General features: G+C 40.3%; 1 protein-coding gene across 3 annotated transcripts in view; it reads left to right on the top strand.

The window, feature by feature from the left end:
- Positions 1-14,033: 14,033 nt before the first annotated feature.
- BOLL (boule homolog, RNA binding protein) overlaps positions 14,034-21,465 on the top strand; it is a 51,176-nt gene continuing 43,744 nt past the window's right edge. For 2 of the 3 annotated variants that reach the window (XM_032354304.1, XM_032354305.1), the window contains exons 1-3: positions 14,034-14,251; positions 18,045-18,188; positions 20,732-20,823. In XM_032354304.1, coding sequence (XP_032210195.1) covers positions 14,189-14,251; positions 18,045-18,188; positions 20,732-20,823 — 299 coding nt within the window. In that variant the 5' untranslated portion in view covers positions 14,034-14,188. The remainder of the gene's footprint in view (positions 14,252-18,044; positions 18,189-20,731; positions 20,824-21,465) is intronic. The other variant, XM_032354306.1, reaches the window with a different exon arrangement.

The following is a 21,465-nucleotide window of genomic DNA, read 5'->3' as shown; positions in this document are numbered from 1 at the left end:
AGAACGCATAGCATAAAAGAGTACAAATTTTTTTGTTTCAACTAGATGCTATCTAGTTGAACTTTCGCCTCTTCTCTCCTTTAAGACTTCTCTCTCACCCTTATGTGGAGGCAAACACACACACAGTCTCAGCTTCTCTCTCTTTCAGACTCTCTCTCTCACTCACACACACACACGCACACACACATGCACACACATACACACCTTGTACTAAATCCTTTGTTCTGAGCCTCTGTTCATAAAGGCTATTATGCAATTCATTCTGCTTTGAGAAAATGGCTGGACCCTAGTCTAGTCTTTCATACTATTGTCTTCTAGTATAAGCTCAGTAGGCTTTTCCTGATACTGATATTTGCAGTTTAAAAAAAAAAAAAAAAGCCACCCATTGAATCTTCTTCTACCTGGGACAGATTCTACTCTGGCCCCATTCCCAAGACTGAAAGGTTTAACTAGATTTGGTTAAATCAGCAACTATTGACACATTCCTACCCCTCCATTAATAATCGCACCTTTCCAAATTAATAATGCCCACAATTCTTGCTTCTTAAACTTTTACCAAATAAGACAGCAATCACTTGACTGGCAAATTAGAAGCTGGGGTGAGGGGAAGAGAAAGGATGAATAACAGTAGTGAAGAGAGATTCCAGTGTAACCACCATGGAAAGGTCTCCTTTGATCACAAATCTCAAGTTCTTTCAACCTCACACACACATACCATGTTACTCATATTATTCTGTTTTGCTTTCTCATAGAATTTCATCACTATGAATAAACTGTCCTGTCCATGGAATTGTTTACTTATATATTCTGTCTTACTCACCTCCTATCTCTGCCCCCACTAAAATTGAGAAAGTCATCTCCATGTGCAAAAGTCCTTGTTCATTGCTTTATCTCCAGCTCCCAGAACCATGCCTGGCAAAGAGTAGGTGCTCAATAAATATCCATAGATGGAATCTTCACCTTTGCAATCCTCTGACTGAATAAAATCCACTTCTTATTTAAAAAAAAAAAAAAGGCTCTGTCACTGCCCACGCTATAGGACTGCTCATCTTCTGGGATCCTAGAATTCCATCCTAGGGCAGAAATCAGAACAGACCCAAAGCAAGCAGTTGCAAAAGTAGGAGGATGCTTATAAATTGGAATAACTTGAAATTGAGAATTAGACTGAAAGACAACTGGTGAACCTAACCAGGTCCAGTAAACCTGAAAATACCTATCCCAGAATCAATGACCAGATATGTCAATGTAGTTCTTCCAGCCCAGAGAAGTCACCCCAGAACCCTGGGCCTAAGAAAAATCTTGTGAGAATATTAAGACTTTCTGTACTCTACCAGGAAACCACAGCTGGGGAAGAGAACTGATAACTGCTTTCGATATGCCAGATAACCTTCTACGAAGTAGTTTGATCTCCACTTTACAGACAAGGAAGGTAAGGATCAAAAGGGTCAATGAGCTTGCTCAGAGTTAGAGCCAAAAGGAAGTGATGGAACCAGGATGAGGCTCTCAGAAGGTGCGAGTCCAGTGAAGTCCTGGAGACTTCACCTGTTCTGAAGAGCCACTTCTCCAGGTCTGGAACCACTCACGTTCAGCATGATGGCCTCTCCTCTTGACATATTACCTCTGTGTCATCATGGTGGAGTGTGAAGCTGACAGATTTATCGGTGTGTGAGGAAACACATTTATCCTCTTGTTCACATATGTGTAAGAAAGGGTATTTTGACATTAAAAGTCAGTTCTCCTGGTAAGTTCAAAAATACATTGAATAGGAGTGTGGCATTTTCAACTGAGTCATATATATCCTTATATTAAGTCATAACACTCTCTAATACACACAGTAATCATTTCAATTTGATAACTCAAGAAAACAATTTGCAGAGTAATTTGTAATATAAATATTGTAGTAGAATAAATATGTATGAAGGCAAAAAAAGGTAAGCAAAACCAAATACATGTTCTTAAAATTCAAAGGCTTTTTCTTCAAAGGTATTCTTTTGTCCCTTATGTTAGCAATTAAGTAGGAAATTTCAGTAACTAAAACAAAAAAGTCAACTAATTTTGTGTAAAGGTACAAGTAATCCACTTCATAATAGTGGTCCTACAAAAATGAGAAATTACAAATTGTTTAGAATAGATCTAGATTCCTCAGGTTAATAAATCTTCAAAGTAATGAAAGGCATTACATTTAAGAAATCTTTAATTACAGCCAATGTTCTTCAATGTTCTAAGGCTACTGCTTCCTTCCCATATTGGAGAACTTCTACTACCTGCAGGAAAGCAGAATACCTGGGTGTCTGTCCATTAACACTGCCCTCTTGGGAATCATGTAGACCCGAAGGCTAAGATACAGGATTAGGAGCCCCAGGCAAATCATCTGGGAACATTCTGTATGTGTAAGGCAAATGTCTTTTTAAAATAGGCAGTGTTAAAAATAATAGTAATAGGGACGCCTGGGTGGCTCAGTTGGTTGGACGACTGCCTTCGGCTCAGGTCATGATCCTGGAGTCCCGGGATCGAGTCCCGCATCAGGCTCCCAGCTCCATGGGGAGTCTGCTTCTCTCTCTGACTTTCTCCTCGTTCATGCTCTCTCTCACTGTCTCTCTCTCAAGTAAATAAATAAAATCTTTAAAAAATAATAATAATAATAAAAGAAAAGAGGAAGTCAGTGTTGATTTATTTTCTATGTATTAACTGACTTTGTCGTGGATCCTGAAGATGGAGCTCATGTCATCATTATGGTCCACACTAATACAGAAACCACAGAGGCATTTATGAAATCTACCCCTGGAATGGCACCAGTGAGGCCCACATGAAAACTTGTTTCTCTTCTTTCTCTATTTTAGTTGACAACTTGGATCTTTTCACGTATGACGTTATAATAGAAACTTCTTCGAACGAAACACACTCCCGAAGCCTGGCACTTGCAATGCAGGAGTAAATATAAGTTTGGAGACTCTTCCTCTCCCCATCCAGGTACATATCCCAAATCTAATTCATCTGCATGTGGTAGGGGGTTTTCCTCCAATTTATGCCAAGACATAAGGTTTATTAATGCTTTTTTAAGCATCCTAGGACCCATTGGAAGAAAGTAAAGAGTGACATTTCTTTCCCTAATTCATTTCCTTTGATCATGATGTATCAATCTTATATCTATTTTGTTAACCTTATTGATATGCCTTTGTTACATTCTACCTCAAGTGTTTTGGGAGGAAGAAGCAGAGGGCAATATTTAAATAAACACAAAATTGTAATGCATGTTCTGAAGTATAAAACAAAAATAAAGTACAGTCTCTTCTGTAAGGCATTTTTAGTTCCCCATAAGTTTTCAGGTACCTAGCTCTTTCGTTGAGCATAATGCAAGTTTATCCCGTTTACAAAATGAAAGGCCATAAAAAAGTGAGTCCTTAAAAAAAAAAAAAAAATTCCATTTGAGGCCAAATGTCTACTGAAAACTGGATTGCTAGCATTTCCTCTGTCATTAACCCCGTGAGAATCCCCCAGTTCCCACCCTCACTGACTCATATAGGTCACCATGGAGACAACTACTTCTTCCCTTATCCACAGTAGAGGAGCAACAGCTGCTGAACGGCACTTGGGATGTTTGCCATTCTCTGTTCTATATAAAATGTACTGGTGAAACTTCAGATGATGTCACAATTGTTTTTTAAAGATTAGGGTGGATAAAGTCATGTTGCAGGGATCATCTAAAATATAAAGCAGCAACAAAGAATTAAAATTTAACTTAAACTGTGAAGTAAGATAATGAACAACAAACATTGTGCATTATTACATTTAGTGTAATGAGACATCATAGAGCTTTCTTTAATTTTTCTCCTAACCAAAATGGGATTTTAGTAACTAAACTGGTAACTGTAATATAGAATTTATTTGGAAGATTCCTTATGAGCCATACTTAAATGCTAGGAAAAAAATACTAAACATCATTATTTTTAGATAATGATTTCTAAGGGAAAGGATATTTTTCTGATTTTTGATAGATACTATATTTCTCATAATCATACTGATGTAAATTCTAAACTTCAGAAAAATAAAATATATGAAAAAATAAAATCTTACCTCTTCCATATTTTTCCTATCTTCAAAATATGGATTAAACAGGTTTTTTGTTTGTTTTCTGAAAATGTAAATAATGGTGTGTGGTCTGTGATTGAAACCAAAGTCAAAAGGAGTACTTCTTATCTGTACACCCAGGAGGTGAAAAAAAATAGCATTTGATTAGAAAAAAAGTATTTTCTCTTATTTCTCATCTTAAAATTTATTTAGTAATCTACACCCAAGGTGGAGCTTAAACTCACATCCCTGAGATCAAGAGTCGCATGCTTTTCTGACTGAGCCAACCAGGTGTCCCTCTTATTTCTCTCTCTCTCTTTTTTTTTTTAAGATTTATTTAACAATTTTAGAAAGAGAGAGTAGGGTAAAGGGCAGAGGGAAAGGAGAGAGAATCCTCCAACAGACTCCCCACTGAGCATGCAGATCTACTCAGGGCTCAGTTCCAGGGCCCTGAGACCATGACCTCAGCCAAAATCAAGAGCCAGATGTTCAACTGACTGAGATACTCAGGCACCCCTCTTATTTCTCATCTTAATTCTTCATACTCACCAATCACTAAGGACACCCATTAGGTATGACTCACATGGAAATATTTCATTAACACTCTTCATTTTAAAGACAATCTTCATACTCATGGAGATGCTCACTAATCCTCCCTGTGGAAGGGCTTATGCCACTTCAACTGGTTAACAGCAGGCTCAGTCATGTGATTTACTTTAGCCCATCAAAGAGGAGTCAAAGCCCCTTCTGAACAGAAGCTTCAAGAGCCAGTGTATGCTTACCATGATCTCATTTTCCTCTGCCGCAAAATTAATTGGTCACCAGATAGAGAGGTTTGATCCTAAGTGAAAATGGCAACGGACAGAGCTCAAGCCAATCTACAGTGGATGTATAACATGAGCAAGAAAGCAATGTCTAAGAGGCTTTACTCTTAGATTTGGGGGTCATGTGTTACTGTAGTATAACTTAGTCTCTCCTGATACAGATACATAAGTTTACTGAAAACTCTATACTTTCTACAACAATGTTATTGGTCCATATGGCCAGATATTACTTGATTTATATAGCAAATAAATATTCCTGGCATCTACTAAACTAGTAAAAACTAAAAATTTCTGGATATCCAAAAATTGTGTATAGTTATTTCTATTTCTGTGACATATTTTTCTCATTTCTTTCCTATAAGCTATGTAAGTCTCTATTTCTGCCTTTTTTGTTACATGTGATCGATTGAAAATGCCTTACTCCTATTCAATGTATCTTTGAACTTACCAGGAGAACTGACATTTAATGTCAAAATATCCTTTCTTAAACATATGTGAACAAGAGGATAAATGTGTTTCCTCACACACCGATGCAAGAAAGGTGCAAAAGCGTGATCAATGCATGCTTCTTTGGTATAATTTTTCCTTCTGTCTTGAACATTTCTCTCCTCCTCCACCCACATCAACCTTCCCAATCCTTGCAAGGTAACTCAAATTAACAACCTAAGTTGCCAAGTTAAAGATTTTTCAGCCTTGGTGTACATTCGTTTGTGTGTGCATGCACGTGTGTAAACTGTATACACATGTGCCTTGAATAATTTTCCATTGGACTGAATGCCTTTTTTCTTCTTAGTTTGTAAGCATTCTACAGCAAACACAGAGATGTCACACTCAGATCCTGCTTCAATAAGAGGCTCATTCTCTGGCTTCCAGACAGCCTTCAGCTGTTCAGTTACTCAGGGTTCACCTCAGCTTTTGAACCAAAGTCATGTTCTTCCTGGGGCATCCCATTGCCAGTGAATGAGTGAGGTGTTGATAGGTGAGGGCAAGCTCTTCTCTTCTCTGAGCAATCTCCAGTCAACGGGCCTTGGCCATTTACATCATGACAGGACTGCTCCAATAGGCAGTCATTGTTACAGCTGCCCCTTGGGGCTGTTTGAGATTTTTGTCATGTCTGTATCTGAACTCCTCCTGCCCAATCCTACTTCTCCTTTTCCCTCCACATGTGTTACTTTCCAATAAATCTTTCATCTCTAATGCCACATGCTTCTCAAAGAACCCAACCTGTATATTATAGATGTCATCCTTATTAAGGCATCAGCTTTAATATTTTCCAGACTATTATTTATCGATTTTATGGTATCTATTATATAATCTATTAATCTTTATATAAACAAATATGTCTCTCCTCTTTTCAGCATTAAGAAACACTTTCCAATTTAAGTTGTACATGTAATCTCCTCCAAGTTGTACATGTAATCTCCTACCTTTTCTTGCAAAGCTTTTTTTTTAACATTTAAGTATTTGGTCCTTCTATACTTTATTTTTTAATTTAGTTTATATGTGTATATAAGCATTTTATAAATTTTTTAAAATAAGATGGTGGGCTACTTTTATTTTCCTCATTAAGTAATCTATTATTTTCTCACTAAATTGAATTATCCCTCTTGTCATATGTTTAATTCCCACATACACTTCGTCTACTTTTGGGTTATCGGTTCTGATCCAGTTGTGATGAGCACTGGTATTATATTAAGTGATGAACCACTAAATTCTACTACTGAAATCAATATTAAACTATATGTTAACTAATTAGAATTTAAATAAAAATTTAGGAGAAAATAACCACCCTTTTGAAATGCAAACATCAAGAGAGATGGTTCCCCTATTTCCCAGTTTTAGTAAGAAGTTAAGAGCCTAACTTTGATGTTTGCTTTACTCCAGTTTGCAAAACTACTTCCTGCTATAAAGACATGAGGTTTTTTCCTCTCTATAAAGCCAATAAGATGGTGAATCTAATCATCATGAAAGGTTAGGATGAACTATCTGTGATATGATGGGTTGTGTCTGCTTCGCAATATAAGTGCGTGAGATTCCTCTCTTTGTTTTTTCTTTGCAATTTCTTGCCTATGATGTGCCCCACAATGTTTATGCCTATTCAATGGTGAAACTGGTTTCTGTCTCTATTACCTTTATGGAGAGGTTTTCTGACTGAGAAGATTTTGCACTTTAATTATAGTTCTCCAGTGATGACCAATATGGATATTTTCTTGAGCGTAGAACCAACAGAGGGGGGCGCCTGCGTGGCTGTTGGTTGAGCTACTGCCTTCAGCTCAGGTCATGACCCTGGAGTCCCAGGATGGAGTCCGGCATCAGGCTCCCAACTTCACAGGGAATCTGGTTCTCCCTTTGACCTTCTCCCCTCTCATGCTCTGTCTCTCAAATAAATAAATCAAATCCAAAAAAAAAAAAAAAAGAACCAACAGTAGGCAAACTCATAGAAAGCTGGTTTTTAGCCTGTAATCATTAAACACAACGTGCAACCTAAACTTTTAGTGTCACAAGATTACCAGATCTTGGGTTACTAGATCTGTGCTCCTGATATCATCCTTCCTGCAATCTCTGAGGTACCCTCTCTAAGAAAAAGACAAGTTTGAATTTTTCCTCAGTTATTCTGTTTTTGTCATGTTTTCCTTCAACCAAAAGCAAACTAAATTCAACCTGTTTAATCCTCTTATAGAGAAAAGATCATTCAATGATTATGAGCACAGTTTTGTATATGTGGTTGGCCCAAATCTCCCTTCAGGACCAAGCCCTTGTTCCACCAGATACTGGGCATGTAGACTGTTCTCACCTAAATTCCTCTCCAGAAATTTCCCGCAGCCAAAGAAAGTAATCTTGTCCAAAGTCCAGACTCCTGTGTGGGAGCAGCCTGCACCCAACGTCTAGAGATGGGTAGATGAGGATAGAGAGTATGGCGGAGAGGGAAGGGACCCTAGTCTGTAGGGACAACTCTGCAGGTCATCCTAGTATTGCTGAGACTCTGTAGCAAAAATCACAATTCAACTTGCTCTGCCCAGTCCTGCTCCCCTCACTCTTCTCAGGTACTCTTCCCAAACTCGGATTCCCCAAAATTTCTACAGGCAAATCTCAGAGTACGTTTCCTGAGGAACCCACTTGCAACATTCACCAAGATGAATATTTTTCCAAATCTCAAACAGTTACTCATGTCTGAGAGTATGATAGTAAAACATGATGAACATGAGCGAGGGCTTCTTGACACCATCGTACAGTACAGGAGCTGTGTTTAGGTAGGACTACCACTGGCCCATTCAACATCTTTTTATGAATTAGAAAAATGCATTCCCATTGAGTGGAGGGGCCTGTGGCTACGTGCCTGGTGGAGCACTAAGGGCTGGATTTCAGACTACTAGCTCCTTTGGCCAGACACCCTTATGTGTTGATTGATCTATCCAACACCACATGGTGGCCTTTCTTAGATTCAGAAGATCAGAGTGCGCAATGGCAATAATTGTCCACTACTCAAAATCAACATAGTTGCTGGAGGAAAGGACAAGTGACAACTAAATATTTACACAAAGATGTTTGAAATGTCATAGATAGAAGGATACTAGGAACATGAACTATTGCCAAGATGCCTATGGGTGGGAGAAATATGAATTAAGAGGTTCATGATAGTACCCGAAAATACTTCTTGATTTGAAGGAAACCAGGATATGTCACCCCGAAATATGCCTCTTTGACCTACTAATTATGAGTTGAAGGCAATTAAGAAGCAATAAACACAGAAAAAGCTCCCCCTTTTGTGCCTAAAGGCAGGAAATAAATTCTTTTACTGGAGACAGACTCTTATCAGCCCCAAGACAGAGCGCCAGAGGAAACTGCAAACTAATCTTGTTCATCTAACCATGATCTTCCTAGTTACTTCTTCACCATTTACTATCTCTAGCCTAAACTCCTTCATCTTGTCAATTACTCATAAATTTATTGTTTGTCTAAAAGGTATAAAAGCTTTCTGATCTGAACAGTTCTTAGGTCTTCATTCCCTTATAAAGGCCCCCATATACATGTAAAGATTCAGTAATATTTGTTTGCTTTTCTCCTGTTACTCTTTGTCAATTTAATTTTCAGACCCAGCCAGGGACCCTAAGAGGGTCAAGGAAAATCTTTTCCTCCCAGACAGAGCATATCTAAAGATGAAATAAGAATGGAAAGAGGTTAAAAAACAGCAGTTGTATAAACAAAACAAACAAACAAACAAACAAAAATGTGGGGAGGTGCCTGGGTGGCTCATTCAGTTAAGTGTCTTCCTTGAGCTCAGGTCATGACCCCAGGGTCCTGGGATTGAGCCCCTCCACAGGCCCCCCTGCTCAGAGGGCAGCCTGCTTCTCCCTCTGCCCCTCCCCTTGATCATGTTTGCTCTCTTTCTCTAGTAAATAAATAAAGCTAAGAAGAAGACAGACAGACAGACAGGAAGGAAGGAAGGAAGGAAGGATGAATGGATGGAAGGAAGGAAGGAGGAAAAAAAGAAAGGAAAGGAGGAAAAGAAAAGGAAACGAAATGAAATGAAACGAAAGGAAAAGAAAATAAAGGAAAGAGGGAGTGAGAAAAGAAAGGAAAGGAAGAAGGAAGGGAAGAAGGATGGAAGGAAGGAAAGGAAAGGGAAAGGGAAGGGAAGGGAAGGAAGAAAGAGAGAGAGAGATAAGAAAGATGAAAGAAAGCAAGCCAGCCGGCCAACCAGCCAGCCATCTGTGGTCAGAAGGTGAGATCAGGTAAGGGTAAAATAAAGGGCCAAGCCAAGGCAAACACTGCAGAACTGAGTCTATTACTGGACAACATGTTCTGCGCAATCATTCTTGCACTGAAGCTTTGCTGCACAGATCTTATTTCTGTATATGGTGGTATTATTTGCTCTTAAGGAAATATCTGTGAATGTTCAAAGGATTTTGCAGATGGGATGTTCCAACCACAAGGTCTTCCCCTGAAAAGCAAGTGAAAATATGTGTATAATTATTAAACCATACTTGTGTAAGTGAATCAAGAAGAGATTTTCTGACAATGACTGTTTTCCATTCTTATTCCAGAAGTAAGAGTAAAATGGTAAGGAATGGGTATAAAATGGAGGGTGGTGTGAGGGTTGTATGTTCATTTAGTCTCTATTCTATATATAATTACTGAGGTCCTACCTTATGCTGCACAGTGAGTTCTCTATTGTATACTCCTGTGTCTAAGTAGTTGCTCAAAATAAACAGCATAAGCAAATAAAACAATTTTATAAGGAATTTTCCAATAAATCACTTACTATTCCAATCTAGGTCATCTCTATAACATCCTCTCTAAATGTAAGTATTACATTCCATAAAGGAAAAGGAAATCTGAACTGGACTCTCTGCTCCTTAAGACAGATTTTTTAAAACTCCTATCCCTCATCTTTCCTATTTCAAATATCTAACCAGCATAGAGAAGAAGAAAGCACCTAATCATCCTCCAAAATACAATAGGTTAACAGACATGGGAACAAGAGAGAAATAAAATGGAAGCAGAGGCATCTTCTAAACCTGTCCTTTTCATGTTGTTTTAGTCACACCCCCCGTCTCTGCACCTGGCAACTCTTCTACTGCTACACTTAGCACATTGAGTGTATAAACTTTCTACTTACTTAGCTCCTTCTTGCGCTAGACCACAGGCTGCTGGAGAGCAAGAACCATTGCCATATCCACTCCCTCAAAGTAAAGCCTGGTCCATAGGAGGCCCACAAATAGTTACCTAGGTCTATAAGCTAGAGAACACATCCAAAGTGTTATTGACGGAAAAGGTACCTAAAATTGATTATTACGAGTTAGAATCAGTGTATAGAAAAGTCAATAAGAAGTAATGGAATTGGGGCACCTGGGTGGCTCAGTGGTTGAGCCGCTGCCTTCGGCTCAGGTCATGATCTCGGGGTCCTGGGATCGAGTCCCGCATCGGGCTCTCTGCTCAGCAGGGAGCCTGCTTCCTCCTCTCTCTCTGCCTGCCTCTCTGCCTACTTGTGATCTTTGTCTGTCAAATAAATAAATAAAATCTTTAAAAAAAAAAAAAAAGAAGTAATGGAAGACCTGTCAGTCAGGGAATGCAAGCAAGGGGGAAGGCAGGTTCTGATAATTCCCTGAAACAAGAACTATGCCCTTAACTGACTGTGTGAAGGGAAGAGATGAGAAACATTGGGGTGCTACCACAAAATATAAACAAATGGGATATTAGGTTTGCAGTTTGTTATGGGTTGCACTTTTATATTTATCTTTGTCAATGACATCTTCAGGATTTGAAACTTGAGACTTCTGAACCATCCTCACCAATCCCTCTATCATCACCATGTCCAAGAGTCTCAGTTCTTCTCTGGTTTCTCCTTAACCCTTTCCCAGTATTTTATTCTCATCGCTGCCACTTCTGCTTAGGTCCCCATTATTTTTCACTAGAGTAGTATGCTCCTAATTCAATTCTCTGTTTCCTTCCTTTAAAAACTGTTCTCTGGTCTGAAGCTATCTTTCTAAATTTTGGTTCTGATTATCTAACTTCCTGATTCAATAACCTTCAGTGGCCTTCTTTTTGCAAAGGTCTCTAGAATAAAACTCTAAGTCATTATTGCCACAGTATAAATAACATCACGGAGTGAAAGTGCATGGGCAATGGGGTCAAACAGAACCAACTTTTGAAAACTGCATCTACCAGTTACCAGCAATGTGACTACATGAGTCACTTTCACCTCTCTAAGGTTCAGATTTCCAGACAAAAGGAATGGTAACTAAGAAGACTAAAAAAGGATGTGCCTAGTCTAGTGCTGGGTAGATAAAAGGGGCTCTACATCTTTCCTCCCAATTTCCCACCCAGACCAGAATTTCAGCCTTGATGATAACTTTACCCAGCTCCAGACATTGTGCTCCAGGATGCTGTCCCTTGCACTCCTACAGAATCTTTGATCACAGTTCATACATCACTTACATTATTCTGCTTGTGTCTTATTAACTACAAGCACATCTAGGTATAATTATTATTTTGAGCAGTATCGCTCTATTAATTTTTGATATGCTCTCAGATCTTTATATTATTTACCAAAAAATAGGAAATATAATTGGTCCTTTTCCCCTTCTAGGTTGAAAAAAACTCAAGTTGAAGATTTGATCTTGTTCATCTTCTCTCTTATAACATCAAACATTAGGCACTACACGTAATAGGAGCACAATAAACGTCTACTAGTTGAATTGTATACTTTTACATGGTCTACCCAAGTTTTAAAACAAAAATATCCTTTTGCTTTAAGAATTAAAAGAGAAGGGGCGCCTGGGTGGCTAGGTTGGTTGAGCGACTGCCTTCAGCTCAGGTTGTGATCCAAGGGTCCTGGGATTGAGCCCCACTATGGGCTCCCTGCTTGATGGGGAGTCTGCTTCTTTCTCTGCTGCTCTGCCTGCTTGTGCTCTCTCGCTCTGTCAAATAAATAAATAAATATCTAATAAATAAATAAATAAATAAATAAACAAAAAAGAATTAAAAGAGAAGCAGAACAAAGAATTACCATCTTGGGCCCTGAAATACAGCCACCGATCCCTAAATTAAGTTGATTATTTACGTGTCACAGACTGAACACCTACTGTGGTGAAGGCAGTCTTTAAAAATAAAGGTTTTCAGTCAAAAAAGACTTGAGCAAAAAATGAAGATAGTAATAGCCACTCAAATCTATCAATATTATGGGGGAAAAAAAGCCCAAAGATTAGCTTTAATATTATCGAACAGCGAAGTTATTCTGCTCTACAATCCGAGTATTAATTTGAACAGGTTCGTGTTTTCTGTTTCCACAGAAATTAAAACCCGAAATGAGCTTAAATGGCATGCAGAAATGTATAATGACTTTTAGGATGCTTTCGCTGAACTGAATCGAATGAAAACAAATTATATTTCCTATTTTTTGGTAAATAATATAAAGATCTGAGAGCATATCAAAAATTAATAGAGCGATACTGCATATTGTTAAAGTCTTTCTCTTGAAAGTAGAATAACCCAAAGTCAAACTGTTATGAGAGGACAGAGGTTATTACTATTGTAAATGTTAAGTGTCGCCACGAACTTTTGTAAAATACGCGCCAACATGGTTAGGCTCGTGAATTCTTGTCAGGGAGACCCCGGCTGAGTCTCTGAAAGCTTTAGGTTTTGGCCGAGTGGCCTCGATCGCCGTCTGACTGGAGGCTCGGTCAGGGGTCGCAGCGACGGTCGCCAGCGCGGCCGCCACGTTCACTCAGCTGGGATTACTTGGGGCGATTGTGAATCTTCTGTCGCCGAGACGTATATTCTGTAGGCACGCACGCTGTCACATCGCGCAGTACGGTGGCCACGTGTGGAACTCTCGGCCGCCTTCCACAGACCTGTGCAAAGAACTCGTCCTTCCAAGACGGCCCCAAGGCTGCGGCGCAGCGGCCAGAGCCGCCCCCGGCGCGCCGCCCCGTGCTCCCCCCCGCTCCCGCGCGCGGCGGCCCCGTCGCCGACCGGCTCCCGAGGCTGTCGCGGCGGCCGGGCGGTGCTCAGCCGCGAGGGGCCCGCGGCAGCCGCGAGGGGCGCCGGCCTGCGCCGGGGGCCCGGACTGGGCTGCACGGCGGGTCCCAGCCAAGTCGCCCGCGCTGCCCCGCCCGCCGGCCGGAATGAGTGACGGCGACAGCAGGTGCGAGCGCGGAGTCCGAGGCTGCTCGGGAGTCCCCGAGTTTGGCGCGTCAGGCCCGGGGGATCAGCGTTTGCCTCTGGAAACCGCCCTCCTCGCCCCGCAGCAGCCTCGCGAAGTGGCCCCTCGGCCGGCCTCGTGCTCCTTAGTAAAGCCTGGGGTCACGTCACCCACCAGTCGCAGCCGCCGACTTTCCCCCAAGGGGGAGAAGACAGGGAGGCGCGCAGTGCATGGTGCTTTGCATAACCGTCCGCGTTCTCCTCCCCAGCCGTCCGAAGGCAGGCGACGGTGGCCCCTGAGCCGAGCCCTCGTCCGCACACCCCACGCCCACCCGACTTGCCGCACGCTCTTCCCCTCAGACGGCCCAGCTCGGCGACGCCGGCCCCAGCCGAAACCGCCCGCCCGCGTCGCTCCCCGGCTTGCGGCGCCCGCCCGCCCCGCCGCCTGAGGCGACGTCGCTGCTCCTCCCCACCCCCCCGGGTGGCGGGTTCAGGCCCCGGGTCCGAGCCTGCGCCGCTGCAGCTGCCAGTGCCGCCGTCGCCGCCAGGGGGAGCGTCTGTCGGGAGTCGTGGTGTTGCTTCCGTGGTGTGAAGGTGCTTTCAGACCTCGGGTTTCCGTTCCTCGCCCTCGCATTTGAAGCGCGAGGAGGAAGATGGAGACCGAGTCCGGGGCGGTGAGTACAGCAGGCCGGGCCTCCGGCCCCGGGATGGCGCGGGTAAGGAGCCACGCGGACTCGGGTCCGCAGGGGCTGAAGACCGAGGTCGAGGGCCCAGATGCCCACTATTTTGTCGGGAAGAAACGCGGACAGGATGCCCCGTCGACCAGCGCGAAGAGCGGCCCGGCCTGCAGGCCCCGTCCGGTCGTGTCGTGGGGTCGGGAAGGCGGGACTGCCGGGCCTGGGCCGGGTGTAGGCCGGCGGGGCCACCTCCGAAAAGGCCGGGAGGCTTCGGGAGTCGGCGGGGGGCCGGGTCCCGTGCAGCAGGCGGCGCTGGGCCGGAGCAACAGCTTTCCCGCCCAAACTGGGCTGCGCGGCGTCTTCGACGCTCGCTGCGGCGGGACTCCCCGGCCGCCCACCGCGAGGGGTTGCCAGGGCGGCGGACGCCGCGTCTCGGTGGAGACCGGAAGGCCTGAGAGACCTGGGGGGAGGGGAGGGGCACCGTGGCCCACGACGGACCCAGACACTCCAACACCCTGTGTGCGCTGGAGCCCCTCAGGGCCCCGTGGGGGGCGGGGGAAGGGGGCGGGGAGCCAGGGAAGGCCGGAGAGGCCTAAGCCTCCGAGGCAGGGGCGGCGCCAGGCGCGGCCGTGCCCCACCCCACCCCACCCGGCCGGCAGCCAATCAGCACGCGCCACGTGCGGCCGAGGAGTTGCCCGCGCTCGAGGCCGACGCCGGGCCGGTGCCGTTGAGGGTTCCCGCCACTGCTGCTGGCGGGCTTGCGGGACAAAATTTCTCGCTGGCTGGCTTTCTTTTCCCTCCCGCACTTTGGTGGGGAGGGGGTGGACCCTCGTGTCAGTGCCCAAGTTCACGATGACCCGCGAGAACCCGAGGAAGTTGTCGCCACGGCCATATCCCCCAGCGCCTCGGCTTGCTGGCCTCGGAGGGGACGGAGCGCCGAGGCTGTGACCGCGACGGTTAGCCCGCCCTCTTCCTGTTGTCTTCGTTGGCAAAGTGGATGATAGATTCCGAGGTTAATTCTCAAGGGAAGAAGTCAGTAAGGGCACATTTCTTTAGGGGGAAATTCTTAATTAGCGTTGGAAGTTTTGCTAAGCCAAGAACCCTTACTTCTAACCAAATAACAGCACCTAAGTGCTTGCCATACACTTGCAAAATTATTGCCAGTGGAATCTGAGGCTTTCTTTGTTGTTCAACACCATGCATCGCTAGCCTTCTCGAAGGAATTCAGATGTTGCTTTTGCTTGAACCTTGTTGCCTAGAAAAAATTTTCTAGGCTATTTTTCTAGGCATGTTCTTAAACCTCAGCCTAAAGATTGGGATATCATGAGCAGGAAGAAATGATTCATTCGTTTATTCTTTTGTTCCACAAATATTAATTGAACACCTCCTACGTACCGGCTTTACTTCAGACGCTGAGTGAGCAAAACAGGCAGAAATATGAACATTGCACTACCGTGGAAAGTGATAGACAATAAACACAAATTATATAGCATGTTGGAAAGTGATAAGTGGTAAGAAAAATGAGGCAGTTGGAACTCCCAGTACAGCAGGAGTCTTAGAAACTGGAGAACGAAGTGAATAGTCTGGGAAAGTTGATGTTTTTTCTTCCTGGGTATCATTTAACTAGTTTCTCAAAGTAGGAAATAAAGCACTCTTTTCACTTCTGTTCATGTCATCTCTCTCAAGGAAAAATAATGGAATTAACTCTAAACAAATTGGAGAACAAACAAGTTCATATGTTGAACTCATTTTGTTTTTAAGAAGAAACTTTCATAAAGACTGATTTTTTTTAATTTTGCAAATACGTAATTTCTACTCTCTGTAAACAGAGACAAGATTATATCTACTAGAGATATGCTGTTATCTCTAGCAATGCAAATACCTGGTAGAAAAATAAAACTAAGCATCCCCAGATCATCTATCCTTTGCACTACAGAGTCATTCCCTAGAGAGCATGCTGTTACGACTGGATTCCAGTTTCTTTCGATGGAAACTACAACACAGCAATTATTAAATGGGATAACTTTTGGGTGGTTTAATAGGTGTCTTTATGAACTCCCTTATACTGGGAATATGTGTTGTTTGTTCCTCCCTTAATACTAGTTGCAGAATAGAGCCCAATAAGATCCAGCCTACAACCCCATAATCACTACTGGCCTAGTCATTTCTCAGTATATCTTGAAGAGATTAGGGGTTATGGTTTTATTGGCCAATGAAGTGAGAGAGGAGAGCAAATATGAAAAAGAACAACTCCATTACCTAAGTTAGAGATTAATTTTCTTGTATTTGTTTCTCAGAGAATTGATATTATGAACTGCAAGCTTTTTGAAGCTCTCATTTAGTATGTTAGACTGTCTCAGAAGTTGGTTAAGTGTTCCCAGAAGGAGAGTAATTAGCAAGTGCTTAATTGGTTTCTCTTCAAAATCCTATTCTCAAGTCTTTTTTTTTTTTCAGATATACATTGAGTCTACCATCTTGCCATTGTACAAAGGCTTACATGTTAATATATATTTATTAAAATCTAAATTAGGCCCCCAACGTAGCATTGTGAACATACATGTACTGTGCTCAGTTCTTTTTTTTTTTTTAAAGATCTAATTTATTTATTTGATAGAGAGATCGCAAGTGGACAGAGAGCCGGGCAGAGAGAGAGGGGGAAGCAGGCTTCCCCCAGAGCAGAGAGCCCAGTTTTGCGGGGTTTGATCCCAGGAACCTGAGATCATGACCTGAGCCGAAGGCACTGAGCCACCTAGGCACCCCTGAGCTCAGCTCTTTAGTATACAGATTTATAACTATGAGTTATATGTATATACTTTTTTTTTTTTTTACAAAATCAGTTTGATCTTCAAATTTAAAAATGTGACTTTAGAACTAAATATGGCGAACTTGAATGTCAGAGTTTATTGACTGACTCATCAGTGCCCTTTCACCAAAGACTACCAGGAACATAGCTGTAGTTAAGTAATGTTGGGTCTATTGAACTGTTGACACAAGGAAGAGCATACATCATGAAGCCTCTAGGTAAGAGGATGTTAGAAAAGAATTTACTATGGGGTTTAGGCATGTGTTAAGCTGTTTTTAGAGAATATTTAAGGAAGAAGGGCTTTACTCTGAAGTACATATTGTCAGAAAGTGGGAGTAATTCTATGATTGGGTATGTTCATTTTTATTTAGAAGGTTAAGAAAAATAGATGGAGGCCAAATCTGTGATTGACAAAGAAGGAGCAATTACACATATCAGCCAGGATAGAAGGATGTTTGGTCATTTTTGTGGTTTGGACAATGCTTTTGTTTTTGTCAGGGTTCAGATATGATTAAGGAATGGTGTATTTTTTTATAAACATATATTTTTAGGAATGGTGTATTTTTTATGGTGATTCATCACACAGAATAACTTTGCCTAATGTCTGTTAAGAAGAGAACGCCACAACCTTACTGTAAGTTCCAGGCCAACTCCTACCACCACCAGAACCAAGCCAGTCCCCAAATGTCTTGGGCTACTTTTCTCTTTCTCAAACTTCCTTTTGAATTTAATATTCCTCAAAATCTATAATACTTAAATAGTATACTTAATAACAACATGAGTATATTTAAATAATATATTTTAATATTTAAGATTTTCTCTGTAGTGGAACAAATTCTATATTTCCCATGTTTTTGTTGCTCCAAAAAGTATTAGTTCTAACTCTAATCTTTATAATATTAACATAAAATTAAAGTCTAAAATATTACATTTTGCTTAAATGACTCATCTTTTTGATGGATATATGTTTTCAGTCTGCATCAAAACTTATACCCAATGCTAAAAGTTTAAAAGAATTTTATTTTACAGCAAACATCAAATCAGACGCAAACAGATTCATTATCTCCATCCCCTAATCCTGTGTCACCTGTGCCTTTGAATAACCCAACAAGTGCCCCAAGATATGGAACAGTGATCCCTAATCGCATCTTTGTAGGAGGAATTGACTTTAAGGTACCTATTTATGCATGCAATGTAGTGTATTTTTTTTGTATTAGAAGTTACTTTATTTCTCAGAAATACTTGGTACAACTGAAAAAATAATCTTATTTACTAATTGCATAATGATTACTAGGTTTCACTTTGTCTTATTATAAAGAATCTTTTCAATAACAATGTAGGTTGAATGCAACATATATAATTGTCCAATTTCACATACAAGGAAATTGAGGCTCATTGATATATCTGTACGCTCCCAGCTTCTTAGTGACAGAGTGAAGACTAGAATCACAGTATTCCGACTCATAGTTTCATATTCTTTATTTCACCATACCATACTAATTATATTTTATTACATAGTACTCCAATAGACCAAATAATGCATGACTATAATTTTAAAAAAGATTCAATACTTTTAAAAAAAAAAACCACAAAATTTAGTCTTATGAAATCCTGTTTCTTTATCCCAATTTTATTCTCAATTTCCTGCTAAGTAATCTGAACTTACATCTTTTACAAATTGCTTTCTGCCACCTAATTCAGAATTTGGTCACCAATAAAAGACCTGTGACCTTGTCAGAATAAAACATCTTAACATTAATATATTTTAATTAGGTAATGAGCCATTTCACTGTTTCAGAGAGGCTTAGTTTGTTGTTGTTGTTGTTGTTAGTTGTTTTTCAGCACTATTTGGGAGTAGTAGTAAACAACTATGGGAAAGGCCTGCATGGCTATTTTAAGTAGAATATCCTTCTTTCCAAGCGGATATATAGAAGCATTTCCAAGCTTCCACTTTATATGCTAGAAATTACAGGCATAGTTGTTTTTCCTAATTTAAAAAAATGCTTGTGCCATTAGGGTATGAAATTTATTACTATTTCCCTGTAATCAACCTTTTACAATTTGGATGAAATTATTTTTTTTCTGCTCCAGAGAAATATTACACTTACTGTTTTTGTCAGAATAATGATTATTAAGCAAGTATGTAATTGGTTCACTAAAAATAAAGAAAAATTATTTCTAATGAAATGTTTATTTTTTTAAATATTTTTTGTTTCTGTGGAAAATAGTAATGGCTGACCATAAATACTCAAGTTGACTATTCATGTTCAAAATTAATTTGTTACAAATAGTATATTTTTAAAATAAATCCTCAATAAATGGGAGCATTTGTATGACTAGATTATTCTAGGTTACTGAATTCTGTCAACTACATTATGAACTTTGGAGGCCATTGTTACAGTGCAGTTATAATTTACAGATAATTGCTAGGGTCCCCTCCCTGGTTCTTATCCCTTTTCCAAAACCAGACAATTGCCAACAAGGAAATAGTTTACTTTAGTAGGAAGCTGTGTCAAACTTTTTAAAATAATTCTTTTTAGAAGCTTATAGCTCCTCTTTCTTCATACTTAATCATCTTAACTTCCTGTCTCCTTATTTTTCAACTAAGAAGTAGAGTTGCAAAATTGAACTTGTGTTTCTTCTATCAGAGAATAGTTTGAATTAATTTGCATTCAAATCTCTAATAAAAATTCTTATTCTGGCATTGATTCCATTTTCAGTTTATTGAAATAAGAGATATTTATTATTCTTAGATTAACTCAGTATTTGTTATTATCCAGTTTAGCAGCTTTAGGATATCAGCTAAGCTGCTAATGGATGTAAGTAGTGAGGTAGCAGAGGAACTCAAGAGGCATAGCCCTTCTATTGGGCATGTCTTTTTCTGTGTTATCTAAAGAAAATTTTTTTCTAGAGATATTTAAAGTTCCCCATGGCATAGTTATACCTGAGCCAGAAAATGAAACTACAGTGAATTTAGTGTGACTACTCTAGGTAAAGGTGATATGAGTCTATTAAGAGACTATTTCAATTAAAACCATCTTTGTAACTATCTTGTCTATAACTATAGTCTAATAATGACTCAGATTTTTATTTTGAATGACTCAGATTTTATTTTATTTTATTTTGAATCATAATGTCATTATTTAGTCAAAATGTATATTGAGTACAGATAAATTATCTAAACTTTAAATCTTGTAGTCACTTCACTGGTATCACAAACTGAGTTCAAGTAATTTTGGAAATACTCCTTTCCTAAGACCTCATTCTTTATGGAGACAGCTGATTAAAATAGAGGGACTGGTACATACCAAAATCCTTGTTCCACTGCCATAATCATGAGCCTCTCTGGGCCAAAAGAACCAATAGTACTATGCCATTGCTATAGGTTACAGCGTGCCTAATTTAAATTATTTTTTAAACTGACCAAAAAGAATTCATCTAAATATTAGTGTACTTTCTTTGTAGTTATAAAGTAATTCAGCTTAAAAATTTTTTATTGATTGAATAGTTTAACAACATGATTACTGCATAAAGCAATGTATTTACATTGATTTCTAATAACTTAGTGGTTTGTGTACTGTTTTAATGCTAAGAGACATTCCTATATTCATACTACTATTTGCTTATAATCTTTTCTGTCTCCAAAACAAGCATAAGACTTGTTTCATTTTTTAGCAATTAAAAATATTTTTTGTGTGTTTCTTTTATGCCATTAGACAAATGAAAATGATTTAAGAAAATTTTTTTCCCAGTATGGGTCTGTAAAAGAAGTGAAGATTGTAAATGACAGAGCTGGAGTGTCCAAAGGGTTAGTATCACTATAGAAAGTACATAGAATTAACAATTGTGTTTTTATTGGATTACTAGGTTTTATATACTCACTTACTTTGATTCCATTTTTTTAAAAGAGAATCTCATACCCTCTTCTTTTCTTCCTATCTTTAATCTTCCATTTGGTGTGGGTGTGTGTATTTTGGAGGGAGGGGTAACATAGTAACATTCCTTAATTTGTTGGGATGTTATTCTTGCATGGGCTGAGGGGTCATTCAATGTTAGGTAGCAAGCTTTTAATTTTGAGTAATGTACAGCAGCTAAGGAACCAGAAGCTAAAGAAATCAGATACTTTTAGAATTGTATGCTTGCTTTAGACTAGAGAAAGCTTTATTTGAAAAAAGCTGACACAAAGGAATATCTGTAGGTTTTGCCTCAGATACCTAGAGAACTAACCTGAGAAATACAATTTTAATGAGAATGATTTTTAATTGCCAAATCAAAGAGAATGAAAACTGGGAAGAAATCAGTAGGATTTGTCTAAAAATCACTAATGACCTTAGAGCAGTTTCAGTGGCTTGGTATAAGCAAAAGCCAAATTTCAGAGAAGAAAGAGATAGTTTACATAGTGTACTCAAGAAGTTTGACAACAAAGTTAAAGAAAATGGGTAAGACAGTG

This window comes from Mustela erminea, chromosome 8 (assembly GCF_009829155.1).
Source record: "Mustela erminea isolate mMusErm1 chromosome 8, mMusErm1.Pri, whole genome shotgun sequence".
NCBI lineage: Eukaryota > Metazoa > Chordata > Mammalia > Carnivora > Mustelidae > Mustela > Mustela erminea.
This window is presented reverse-complemented; position numbering and strand designations above follow the sequence as displayed.